At 42.2% G+C, this 14,282-nt stretch overlaps 1 protein-coding gene across 1 annotated transcript; it reads right to left on the reverse strand.

The window, feature by feature from the left end:
- Positions 1-28: 28 nt before the first annotated feature.
- LOC130371374 (SWI/SNF-related matrix-associated actin-dependent regulator of chromatin subfamily D member 2-like) lies at positions 29-14,276 on the reverse strand. Its single transcript, XM_056577138.1, has 4 exons — positions 12,931-14,276; positions 12,391-12,513; positions 8,768-8,869; positions 29-1,897 (listed from the first exon to the last, which is right to left on the reverse strand). Exons 1-4 carry the CDS (start codon positions 12,988-12,990, stop codon positions 1,844-1,846), a joined length of 339 nt encoding a protein of 112 aa, XP_056433113.1. The 5' UTR covers positions 12,991-14,276; the 3' UTR covers positions 29-1,843.
- Positions 14,277-14,282: the final 6 nt, after the last annotated feature.

The following is a 14,282-nucleotide window of genomic DNA, read 5'->3' on the forward strand; positions in this document are numbered from 1 at the left end:
GTATTACAGAATATATGCAGCATACTATATAATAGTTTTTTTTTTTTATAGAAGTGTATAATTGTAGTGTATTGATTAATCAAGATTAATCCAATGCATTAAGTGCAGAATGGAATGTGTACAGCATGCAATTACAGAAAAGCCTTTGTTAGTTGTAACGAGAATCAGATACAGGTTTGACCAGTCTAGCCAATTTAAAACTGTCCTCTGAAACCTCCAAAAACAGCTAGTCTGGGCATGAATACTGCCACATGAAAGCCTATTATATTACAACAAGTAGCACATAGAAACAGTGTTAGACGGTAATGTTTTTTAGTGGTTAAACATTGAATCTTTATAACGCCAGGTATTACTCTCATAGGGTGAGAATACACATCAGAAAGCAACATAAATGAGAAATAGAATAAAAATAAAGTAAGAAAAACCTAAGAAAATAACCACAAAAGTATCGTCATTAATATCTTCATCATCCCTATTTTACATCTATTAACGTTTTGGAATTGCACCAACAAAGAATCCTGCAAAGTTACCTGCGAAAGAAAACAGTATAGCCTATATAAGTCAATTTCATAATAATTTGTGACAGAATATTCTGTTGGATATTTTATTAAAATATATCAAAAAGGTATAAAAAGATAATATGGTTCATTTGATGAACCATAAAACACGCAAACATTTCTCATTAACATTTATATGAAAAATAAAGAACTTAAACAGCACCATTTCACAAAGTCCAAACGGTTTCATTAGAACAGTTTTAGACAGTGCTACAACATGGACTGTTTAGACCCATCCAAGGGTCCGGCTAGCTTCACAATTCTTCCCCAAACATAGAACGATTCCAAAACACGGCGAACCACGGATCGAGATGGTTCATTACTACAATGTGATTGCATTTACATTCCTGTGTAATCAAAAGCGGTTCCACCTCAGGGGATACGACTCAAGCGTTACAGCTTCCAGGAAGCCCCCCAGACTTAGCCTAGCATGAACTCCCTTTCCTGGCTTGGAGACATGGACACTCAACACAACACACTGGAACAGCACGGCAACATTCAAGTGGTACAAAAAAATCTCAACCCCTCCACTCTATTGAGTCAGAACAGCTGGACACAAGTGGACCCCCCTAAAAACAGATTTTCACAAAGAATACAAATAAACAAGACCCTCCATAGATGCCTTTGATTATTGTTGCATATTGCATAAGAAATTAAAAAATCAGTAGATAAACCAAACTGTTTAACCAATCACAAACATGTACATAACATTGCAATAAAATGGATATATCTGATAGAAACACCAATTTCATCCCACCCGCTCACTCACTGATAGGACAAAATGTTGGCTTGGATTTCCCTCTACAGAGTATGGCTTTTCCAAAGTAGGACCAACACAAGACAACTGTTGCTGATCGCACACGCACAAAAATAGCAGGAAAGGAAGCACCACTGCCTCAGCACACCGTACCACATACATATGAGACAAGGCCAAGTCGGCCTGAACCTGGCTTAGGTTCAACATTAAAAAGTGAATAAAGCATGTCAAACTATTTTTTATATATTTCATATATAATATCACAGAATGGCCCCCAAAAAGTATGTGGTCAAATTATTATCATGGGACTAGAAACCATGGCAACGGGCGAGATAACCACGGAAACGCTGCTGGCCCTTGGTTCCACAAGATAATCGTATAAAACGTGAGCTTGTTTGGCAATTTAAAGCAAAAATCGGATTAAGGATTACACAAAAGAACAAATCTAGCAGAAACACTGAACGTGTGGAAATCCCAAAAAGAGGAAGTGAAGGCCTGAGAAATCTAGAACGCTGGATCGGCCATGTGCTCAAGTGAGCCGAATGCCCAACACTTGCTCCAGCTCCTGCCTCCGCTGCTGCACCTGAAACCGAAGACGGAGTCAAGATCCACAGAGTCTAGATTCAAACACAGTTTAGATCAGCCTTCATGATAAAAAGGGCCACGATTTTTCATCATCACCATCAGAAGGCCACATGACCACACACTTCAACTAATCGGATATAATAATAATAATAATAATAATACATTTAATTTAGAGGCGCCTTTCAAGACACCCAAGGTCACCTTACAGAGCATATAGTCATCATTCAAAACTATGTAAAACAGACTAGGAATAATAGGAAAACAGAGGTTAAACATGAAGAATAATAATAATTAATAACACTCAAAGACGCCTAAAGTGAAGGGGGGACCTCACTAACCGAAGCTACAAAATAATTCTAAATAAAAAAATATTTGCATAAATATATATGCCTGTAGCCACGTGAGTGGTAGTATTTCTTCCAGTACAAATGGCTCATATACATCATTCAATGATGGCACAAAATTAAGTCATAAATCATATATTTAGTGCAGTTGTAGTAGTTTTAGTGGTGACTTAAAGGACAATTCCGGTATTTTTAACATTGAGCCCCCTTTCTGGTATGTCTAGGATGAAATAGAGTGGTTAACACAAAAAAAAAAATTATATTGGTCCTGTCTCCAGTATTTGGCTAATTTCAAATCACCCCTGCCTGCTTCACAATGGCTGTCTATGGGCCTTCACAAACACCACTTAACCTTCGTTTTCAGAATTGTGAAACTCATGGAGTGGTTAGTGGTGTTCGTTGATGTTCCTCATCAAGGATCGTAGCGAAATACAGTTTGTCGTGTTTTATTTGGTAAAATCGGCATTTCGTAAATGAAACCGGACCGGAAAGGGAAAGGGGGGTTGGTTGTAGTCTACATTCGGTTCTAGCCCTACTGTTGATACGGAGAACCAAGGGAAAAGACTACAACCACCCCCCTTTCCGTTTCCGGTCGGGTGACGTATGGAACATTGAACACACAGGACTGACAACGGCTTTCTGATTTCCGCATAACGAACGGCCATTGCAACACTGCTCACTGCTGATCAACTTGTAGCGTCAATATATATATATATTTAAGTGTTTGTATGCATAGACAGGGCTCCAGAGTGCGCCTAATTTGGGCGCACATGCGCCTAGAATTCGGGGTAGTGCGACCAAATATTTTATTTGGGCGCACCGGTGCGACTGAAAATGTATCTGGTATAATTATTATTATTATACCAGTCTATTCATAATATTGTAATGACCACGGAAGAGGCAGTGAATGAAGTTTTGATTAGACAGCGATTTATTAGATACCTAATAAACCGTTGGAACATGCAAGACCGGTAACAATAGCAACGCCGGTAAACAAACCCGCGAAGCCCAATCCAGGGGCCCCGGGCCTGTACTACGAAGCTCGATTAGAGGGTTAGCGAGGTATGTTGAGCTGAAAGCCTGGGTTAGCTGTACCATGAACGTCGATCTCTTTAAGCGTCGCTATATCACCATGGTGATTCACGCTCGCAACCAAACCTGGTCGGGAGCAGCTTTTCAGCAAGTCTACCCGGAGATCGGCTACTTATATCGGCGTGCGCAGCTTCCTAGCCCCTCCTCCGATAATGGCGTCACCATTTGTGGGTGTTCCCATGGACCTCGGCGCACTTATCGTACAGGCGTCTCTCCGGAGACAGAGGGTTTTTCGGGACAGAACCGATCCCTTGGCATTGTCTGACGATATTCTTTATGAGAGATACAGATTCGGCATTTATTTAAGGCATTTATTTAATGGTCAAAATATTATTAATCAATGGCGTAAATATCGACGGTGCAACCGGTGCAGCTGCCCCCGTCAACAACTCAGCACAAGGCAGGCACGGTCCAACGCCACCCCCCCCCCCCCCCCCCCCCCCCCCCCCCCCCTCAACAACTCAAAACTTGGGTGCACCATAAATACATGCTGGTGCACCCAAATAAAAAGTTTAGGCGCACCAGTGCACCCAAGGAAAAAGTTAGTCTGGAGCCCTGATAGACATCCTATAGCACACACGCGCACACACACACACACACACACATGCTATTGGAAGTCTATGTTTAAATCCTTTAATTATACCGTGTCCATTAATCCCTGATATACCTACAATGTAACTAACACGGTTATATGCTATAGACCCTAGACCTAGAGTATCTGTGGTATAAAGGCTGCGACAAATTTAGAATTATAAATATGTACAATGTATCCTTTAAATATGTCCATGGAGCAGATGGCCAATGTGAATAATAGATACGTGTGGACCGCTGAAGAGGTAACACTTTTCCTTGCCGTCATCGTAGAAAAAAACATTACAGCTATTATAGATGGAAAACAACAACGCAATTCCACTATATATCAGGACCTAAGAGAGAGCATGTTATCAAAAAGATACTACAAGCCCTGGAATGTGTGTCGTTTTCCGCTCCAACCACTTGATGGAAACGCACCTAATTCGAATTTCTTTTTTGCAAACTTCCTAAAGATTCGCTTCAACTTTTAGATGGAAAAGTGACTATTGACTATTATATATATATATATATATATTAGAGCTGTCAAGCGATTAAAATATTTAATCGTGATTAATCGCATTAATGTCATAGTTAACTCACGATTAATCGCGATTAATCACAAATTATTTTTCTATGCTAAATATCCCTTGATTTTTTTGTCCCATAATTCTTCTCATTTTAATTCTCTTATCAACATGGTGAAGTGCATCGGCTTGCCTTGTGCAAATGATTTTTTATTGATAACAACATTGGCATATACTGATCAAAACAGGACGATACAAAAAAAGAGCCTATAGTGCAATTAAACGACTGCTTTGAACAAATGTAATTTGAACATAGCAGTCAGGCTACTGCTTCTTTGTTTTGAGCCAAAGATTTTTTATTTATTTTTTTTCTTCAATAAAATCACGTTAATCGCGCGATATTTTTTTTTAACGCCGTTAAAATTGGTTTGCGTTAACGCCGTTAATAACGAGTTTAACTGACAGCACTAATATATATATATTAGCGCTGTCAGTTAAACGCGTTATTAACGGCGTTAACGCAAACCAATTTTAACGGCGTTAAAAAAATTTCGCACGATTAACGTGATTTTATTTAAAAAAAAATAATAATCTTTTTTTTTTTACCTGACAGCATTAATATATATATATTAGAGCTGTCAGTTAAACGCGTTATTAACGGCGTTAACGCAAACCAATTTTAACAGCGTTAAAAAATTATCGCGCAATTAACGTGATTTTATTGAAAAAAAATAAAATAAAAATATTTCTTTGGCTCAAAACAAAGAAGCAGTAGCCTGACTGCTATGTTCAAGGCACTATGTTTCTATGTTCATCGTTTAATTGCACTATAGGCTTTTTTTTTGTATCGTCCTGCTTTGATCAGTATATGTCAATGTTGTTATCAATAAAAAAACATTTGCACAAGGCAAGCCGATGCACTTCTCCATGTTGATAAGAGCATTAAAATGAGAAAAATTAATGGGACAAAGAAATCAAGGGATATTTAGCATAGAAAAAATATTTGTGAGTTAACTATGACATTAATGTGATTAATCGCGATTAGATATTTTAATCGCTTGACAGCCCTAATATATATATATATATATATATATATATATATATATATATATATATATATATATATATTAGGGATGGGCAAAGATCGTCGAATAGTCGAAGTCACGACTTCAACTCTCCGTTCACTCTCATGTGCCTTCACAACTTCCGGTGGTGAATAATCTTTTGATAATTCTTTGTTGCTAAGCATATAATTTCCTTGACCACTGGAAAGTGGATTTATTTTTTTCTGTCGTTTCACTCTGCAGGTAGTCCGTTAACTTCAATCCCAGCGTCCTCGGTTGCTAAGCGACGTCAACGTCTTCGGCTGACTATTTCCCAGCTGATCAACACTATGAATGCTGGAAACAAATAAATTGTAAAAAGACACGTGTGAAGATATTTTTTTGGCCATAGTTTACGTGTGCTAAAGACGTGTCTAGTTCACCGTCATGCAGGCTATGTTCAGTAAAATAAATAGCGATCCGTTTTCGGAGCATGAAGGCGTATCTGCCTAAGCCCACGTTGAAATCATTTTGATGTTGAATGTTGATGGCGCAGTTGTTGAAATAAACAGATTGATTTCATACAATTCGTAGAAGCCTCTCACTGTGTCATTGTGGGTGCGTGTATACGAGGTGCGTGTGTGTGTGCGTGGGGGGTTCTTGATTGACAGATTTTCGAATAATATTCGAATACTTCTCAGCGAATATCGAATATTATTTTTGCCAGAAATGCACGTCCCTAATACAAGCATATATTTTAATTACATTTAAATTACATTTTTAATTATCTGCGGGCCGCACTGAGTGGGCAACTGGCGTCCCACGGGCCGCCAGTTGTCCAACCCTGGTCTAATCCCACACACAGAGTCTAGATCCACACACAGAGTCTAGGGGGCCACTCACACTAGGGCCACGGCCCGTGCCCGAGCTCATTTGCATACTAAAGTCTAGACCGTTTGGCTAGTGTGACCACGCCATCCGTATTCCAGCACGGAACAGCCCCCTGGCCACGGCACACTAGGGAGACGTGTGCCGTGGCCAAAGTACAGATGCTAATGAGATGACACGCGCGGATACGCAACGTGAGCTGGATGACGTAGTCCTTGTGCGACCCTTCTTTCCTTATAGGTCCATGCCCTTCTTCCCCACAACAATCATTTTAAACAATGGCGGCAAGCGGTTCACGAGTGGGTTTACGTTGGTGCGATAGTGAAGTCGAGTGTTTACTTGAAATTTGGGCCGACGACAGCATTCACGTTGTTGTTCTCCATTGTTGTTATGGCGGCGAGGACGCTTGGTGATGACGTATTTATCGTATTATGAAGTGATGACGTATGTATGATGGAGCAATCGTGCCCAGGCCACGGCCTTTGGGAGCAGTGTGACCACGGGCCAGCGGGGGGAGTGGGGGAATCGTGCTGAATCTTCCTGCAGCACGGAACAGGCAAACGGCCCTAGTGTGAGTGGCCCCTAGATCCACACACAGAGTCTAGATCCACACACAGAGTCTAGAACCACACACAGAGTCTAGCCCCGCCAGCACAACCGAGACCAAGAAGAGAGTCCCTGACTCATGGCTAGAGTGTCAGTCAGTGCTCGATGAAGCCTTTCAGTATGTGATCGGCATCCCTGGAAACTGAGGAGTTGCAAGGCAGTGTTTTGTATTGTAAAGGCCAATTTACACCAGAAGCGCCACGGCAGCGAAGCGGCTGTGTTCCGTACTGCAATCCCCACTGGAAGCGGCACGGACATATTCCGACTGATGGCTCAAGACGTGCCGAATTATAATAGCCTGTATGAATTGTAATTAGAATGATCAATACAATATTATTCACAAGTTATAATCAACCATACACATAACCCATTAAATACGGTAGACCTATGATTTCTAGATGTCATGGCAACGTCCACTCGCGACAATGGACTTACGAGGCATCGACGCAGACTTTGATTTCTTCTTTTCCACTGATTAGCTATTAATACCATAGATAGACTGTAATAATATGTAATATTACTGTAATAATATTACAATACCCTGTGAATTGCATAGGGATCGATGTGAGCTCATGAATATTCATGAGCAAAGGCCAACTGATTGGCTGTAGTCGTGTTCTGAGACACGGCAGCGAACCGGCAACTTTCAGAAATAGAAGAGGCAAGTATCGTAAACGAAGTGCCGGTTTGGGGACGATTCCCTGCCGGGCCGGTGCCGTATCCAGTGGAATAGCCTACGTTGACTTTAATGGTTTCTATTATTTTCGTCGACCAGTTCGCTGCCGTGCCGCTTCCGTGCCGATTCCGGTGGAAATTGGCCTTAAGTATGTGTTTCTGAGGGTGTGTCTGTTTGCTTGTGTGCTCGGTTCCATTGCTAGGTTAGCACCAGGGCTTGAAAACGAAATAATTTTTCAATCGTTCCGCTCCGAACGGAACCGGTATATTTAACGTTTTCGTTCTTGCGTTCCGCCACCAACATATCGTTCCTGAACCGGTTCGGAACGTAAAATAACGTTCGTTCTTAACGTTCCGGCAGTGTTATTGGGCCTAGTCTATTTTTGGGGTCGATATAGGGTGACCAGATGTGTCGCATTGTGCGGGACAGTCCCGCATTTCCATTACTTTGTACACGTCCTGCAAATTGAGACGTTGTCCCGCATTGTTATTGACAGTCAGGCTCGATTTTTGAAATGCGTGTTTTATAATCTGGCGCTTATCAAATAGCTGTGTGTAGACAGCAGTGAGGGCTGTCATCAGGGAGCGGGCGGGCTGTTTGATCATGTCAATGAAACTTGGACGCGGGTTAAGGGCACACCCACCAACAAGAAACAATGCAAAGGCGATATAGTGGACTCGGTTAATTTAGCTCACGTTACCTTTGTCGAAGATAGAGCTCAGTGCAAATGTTGCTTCCAAATCGCCTCTCGCCAGGGTGGTGGTGGGAATTTGTGACAACTGAGCTTAGCGGGCAGCGCAGTTTCCGTTCCTCGTAAAAATCCGTTCGCTTTCGTTTTTGTTCCTTGAACCGGTTCGGAGCCCTGGTTAGCACACCTCGGTATCACTGAGAAGATCTTTTAATCGTAGTTTAGCTAAAAGGTGGATTCTTGGTAGCTGAGGAAACGGTGCATGGGTTTTTACGGGCCTATTTGCATAGAACAGATGATTAAATCCTCTACAGAGTGGTTGGTTTCTTAGCAATTGAAAATGAAAGACATTGTGGGTAAATGTGTTTCTTAGGTACCTAAATGTTTCGTGAGCCATATTGAGAATGGTGCAGTGGTGACAGGTTGGAAGCTACCTTGGAGTAGACGTATCGGCCCACAGCCTCTGGTAACCAGGGAGACTGATAGAACTCTGCCCTCCTCTCCTCCTCCGGGTTCCCCGCCACATCCGTCATCAGCTGGGATACAGAGACAACAGGGAGATGGGTCACATCATGGGACAGCACACTGGAGGAAATCCTCCAGTAAAGAAAAGGGAGCTGCTCGCCTTTGTCAACTGTGCAAACAATACTTGAGGAACACGTTCACAAGCGATTCAGAAGGTCTGAAGGGTGACAGTTGGTTAGGTAAACATTTGACCCCCCTATTTCATGGTCGAATAATCGGTAGGTGGTATGAACGAATAATCGATTATTCGATGTGTGCCGACATTCACAAAGGCAGCAATGGATCATGGGCAAGAAATCACTTAAAGGGGCCCTATTATGCCCTTTTTTACTGTTTATTATTAATTTGTTTGACCTCATAGAATTGATTTACAACAATAATGGGTGGTCTAGCGCATTCTTTTTTCTCCTACTTTTATGAGTATTACAACCCCTATGTGCAACACCCAGTTGCTTAGAATTTTGAGGCATTTCGAATCTTGGTGCCGACGTCTCTTCAGGCACTCAATATATATTATAACTCAGATATATTATACCTTACCAATTATGTATTACCTTATCATTCATATATATATATATATATATATATTAGAGCTGTCAGTTAAACGCGTTATAAACGCCGTTAACGCAAACCAAATTTAACGGCGTTTTTTTTTTTATCGCGCGATTAACGCAATTATTTTATTTAAAAAAATAAAAAAAAATATATTTTTTTTTTTTTCCTTTGGCTCAAAACAAAGAAGCAGTAGCCTGACTGCTATGTTCAAATGACATTTGTTCAAAGCAGTCGTTTAATGGCTCTTTTTTTTGTATCGTCCTGTTTTGATCAGTATATGCCAATGTTGTTATCAATAAAAAATCATTTGCCCAAGGCAAGCCGATGCACTTCACCATGTTGCTAAGAGAATTAAAATGAGAAGAATTATGGGACAAAAAAATCAAGGGATATATAGCATAGAAAATAATTTGTGATTAATCGCGATTAATCATAGTTAACTATGACATTAATGCGATTAATCACGATTAAATATTTTAATCGCTTGACAGCTCTAATATATATATATATATATATATTTCCTGAAAGGCTACCGGCCTTTCAGGAAAGACATCCTCTTCATGGCTGATACACACACACACACACACACACACACACACACACACACACACACACACACACACACACACACACACACACACACACACACACACACACACACACACACACACACACACACACACACACACACACACACACACACACACACACATATATACATTAGGGATGTGCATCTCCATCAGGAGGACGATGCGATACACATCTCGATGCACTGCCAACGATCCGATACATTCAAGATACATAAAAGCAGCTACTAATGCGATACGATACGATTCACCCCTATTGCGATGCAGTGCGATTCGACACGATACGATTCGACACGATGCGATTCAACAAGATGCGATTCAACAAGATGCGATGCTAAATAATACAATTCTATGCAATTTAATATGATACATAATGATTTATTTATTTGTCAGACAACAAATCAGTAACCAGGTTTCTGACAAAAGAAAACATTTATGTGTATGTGTGTAAGTGTGTTCTGAATGTAACATTTTTGTTTGTCAGACAACAAATCAGTAACAAGGTTTCTGACAAAAGAAAACATGTATGTGTAATGTGTATGTGTATGTGCATAAGTGTGTTCTGAATGTAACATTTTTTCACTATACCTGACAGCCACAACACAGTTTGCTTCATCCTAAACATGTGGATCAACTGCCTCACACACTAAATTTAACTAATTTGTCCTATTTTCAGGTTTTTCTTAAAGGTCCCATGACATGAAAATCTCACTTTGGGAGGTTTTCTAACATAAATATGAGTTCCCTAGCCTGCCTATGGTCCCCCAGTGGCTAAAACTTGCGTTTGGTGTAAAACTAGCACTAGCTGTTCTGCTCGCCTTTGAAAAAACGGAGCCTGAAGCGCGCTGATTTGGAATGTCTGTGCTCATGACGTCATCAGGAATCTCAGCTCCTCCCCTTACTCTGCCTGGCCCGCCCAGAGACGTTGGCCCGCCAATGAGACTCGACCGTGCGAGCGCCACATGTGTGTGTGTGAATACACACACTGTAACGCAAGTGTTTCTTGTCGGTTCTTTGACGTGTCTTGTATTTCCACAACGAGACTGTCGTGGGGGTTATCTAAGCCATGGTTGAGAAGGAATTGGGGGAAAGGAACTTTGGTTTGACTCGCTGAAGTACATGAACTTCGACATGCCGCCGGTTGCCGCGAGGCACCATCGCCCGGCAGCGGGCCGCCGGTTGCCGCGAGGCACCATCGCCCGGCAGCGGGCAGCCGGCAGCAGGCAGCGCGCGGTTCAGTCGACTTAAGGTTGATGTGAAAGTGGAAGAACCAGAGACGTCGCAGAACCCGACAAAGTCGTTTGTGATTCATAATATCGTCTGGAGGCGCACACAATATGTTATATGATATAGATATCTTATGTATTATATGATATTATTTAGATATAGAGCTCCAGGACTGTAACGCAAGTGTTGTACACTTCCTTGTTATTTGGATAACCGTTCTGCTGTTGGTGTGATGGCTCATAACACGTCGGACTCTCGTCTCTGGTATTTCTACAACGAGACTCGTATTGGGGGTTATCTTAGCCAAGGTTGAGAATGAATTGGGGGGAAGGAACTTTGGCTTTGACTCCCTCAAGAACATGAACCACGACAAGGAGGAGAAAGGGATCTTTGCCGGGCAGCGCTTATGCACCTCCGCCTCCGGCGGTGGTCCCTCAGCGGGGCTCAAGCAGGAGACATTCGCCGCCAACAATCCCTTTCTCCTCCATGTCGTGGTTCATGTTCTTTCTTTCTTTGCAAAGCCAAAGTTTTGCCAAACCTTGGACTTATTGCAAGCTTTAGGGACGTATAACTCCTCATCAGCCATTGTAACTCTCCCGAACACTCCTTCAACTCGCGCGATACTTGGCCGCGACACTTCACGAGAATCTGCCACTGACAGCAGTGGAGATGAGAGTGCGTTTAGGAAACAGTTAGAGAGGGGGAATCTAGAAATATACAATTGTACCGGATTATACCGATGCAAAATTTTTAGGTACGATGCATCGCGGTTCATCCCACATTGTATCCGATGCACCCATTTTTGATCCGGGCCATCGCATCGTGAGCTTTTATGACGATGCATCGTTGCAAACCGGTGAATCTTCCCATCCCTAATATACATATATACACATATATTATATACACACACACACACACCGCTGCTCCGATTCTCCGGCCAATCTCACGCTCCATAGTACCCTCACTCGCGAACAAGACCCCGAGTTACTTGAACTCCGCTGTGTTGATAAACAAATAATCCCCCTATAAATGAATGGTCTTAACACCCTAGATAGATTGAGGCCCACCCATCTGTCACGTTTTGCATCCGCCACTGCTCGGAAGCCTTTCCCCTTAGCGTGGTACAGGTGCATTGGACCAGGGCATGGGATTGGGGGGCTGACCTTCAGGTCCCTGCTCTGGGACTTGAGCCAGTCCTGGATGAAGTCCTGGGGGTGGTTGCTGAAGCTCAGCATGAAGTCTCTCTGGGTCTTCAGCTGGTTGATGGACTCGATGGTCTCGTGGATCTGAACCGTGGAACAGAGAGACAGAATAAACATGGCGGATAGAGGATGTTATTAAAAAGACCAGCCAGTATTCAGCATTACCAAGCGGTGTCCTTGTTTTTCTGCTTCACACAATAAACCCATTGATTGGGCCTGAAGAGGTAAAGCGAAGGCCCACATTGGGGGGCCCAGTCGCAGCATTATAACCATCCTTTTCAGATTGGTTTTATATAAAGCCTCAGCCAAATGCTTAGGATGCTGGGGCCGACGTCAGTCCTCGGGCCCCTGGTGCTTAGGGTCAAGGGCCGCCTCCCAAGTTATCCTTTGTGGATCAATATGCAAACTAGAAAGCTGAAACTGTTGATATCTACCGTCCGTTTGTATAGCATTTGTATTTCATGTCCTGCATTTCCGTTTCTGCGGGAGAAGTGTGCGTACCTTCATCTCCAGCACGGCAATCTCCTGCTGGTTGGTGGTGGAGGACAGGAAGCCGTTCATCTGGCCCTTCAGGGGGTCGTCCACCTCTACGTCGATGTCGTAGCACGCCGTCTTCTTCTGCTCCAGCGACTCCACACTATGTCAGCGTCACAATAAGAAAAACATACAACATCCTGAAACATAACCACAGAGTAGATACAGCTGTTTGAGCTTTAGCTTAGCTAGGTCATTTTGGACAAGTTTTGATCATTTAGCCTTGCTTTTGGATTTTCAGTTATTTTAGGAAAAGTTGGAGGGTCCATCGGTGCGAAAAAAAGTCTCATCCCGGCAAGATGAAAAGAGACAGGAGATGAACCAATCCACACCCAGCTTCACCAGAAAGATTCACTTCACTGGAAGCAAAGGATCAAAGGGCATGAGAACACTCATTTTTATCTGCATCTGCGTATATATACAAGATATTAAATATAGCGTACCCAATAGGCTACTTAGCAAAAGAGAGGCAAGCGCGGGGGAGTGCGATCCAGGCTAAAGGCCAATCCTTTCAAAACACCGCTTCTCACCATCTTCTTATCGAATTATTTGAGGCATAGACGGTAACGGTATTATATCACGGTATGTTAATCGTATCTTCTAATTTCGATATAAATGCTTCTGAAGGGATACTGGTGGGCAAGATACTGGTATATGTATGTTGAAGTGTTTGCAAATAATAAGCCATGGGTCACTATTTCCCTGAAACAAGTGCTTATGAAAAAACAGTGCTTTTTCACAATGGGGAAGAGGATGAAAATAGAGAGGCAACTAAGGAGGTCAGAGCAGAAATAAAGAGGGCTAAATTACAATATAAAAATAAGATAGAGGAGAGACTGGGAAGTAACAACTTGAAGGCAGCATGGGACCGTGTTAAAAGAATGACAGGTTTGCATAAAACACAAAACAAGCCAGCCCATATCCCAATGTATAAGAGCGATAACGATTTATCTGAAGCATTGAACACTTTTTCAGAGCAAGCTCTGGTAAAGTCCACACCATTCTCAATTACACAAGAAGATGTTAGGTCCGTTTTTAAGGGAAATAAGGTCAATAAAAGTCTGAGTCCAGATGGTATTACTGGGAGATTGTTAAAGTGCTGTTCAGAACAGCTCTGCGGGGTGTTCACTGATATTTTTGAGATGTCCTTGGAACAGAGAAGGGTCCCAAAGGCATGGAAGGAGTCCATTATTGTTCCAGTGGCAAAGAGCAACACTACAAAGAGTTTAAATGACTTCAGACCAGTGGCACTGACCTCACTGGTCATGTCATTTGAAAAGATTGTGAAGTGTCTTTTGTTGTTAAGGGTGGGTGAGGCC

This window comes from Gadus chalcogrammus, chromosome 18 (assembly GCF_026213295.1).
Source record: "Gadus chalcogrammus isolate NIFS_2021 chromosome 18, NIFS_Gcha_1.0, whole genome shotgun sequence".
Classification (NCBI taxonomy): Eukaryota; Metazoa; Chordata; class Actinopteri; order Gadiformes; family Gadidae; genus Gadus; species Gadus chalcogrammus.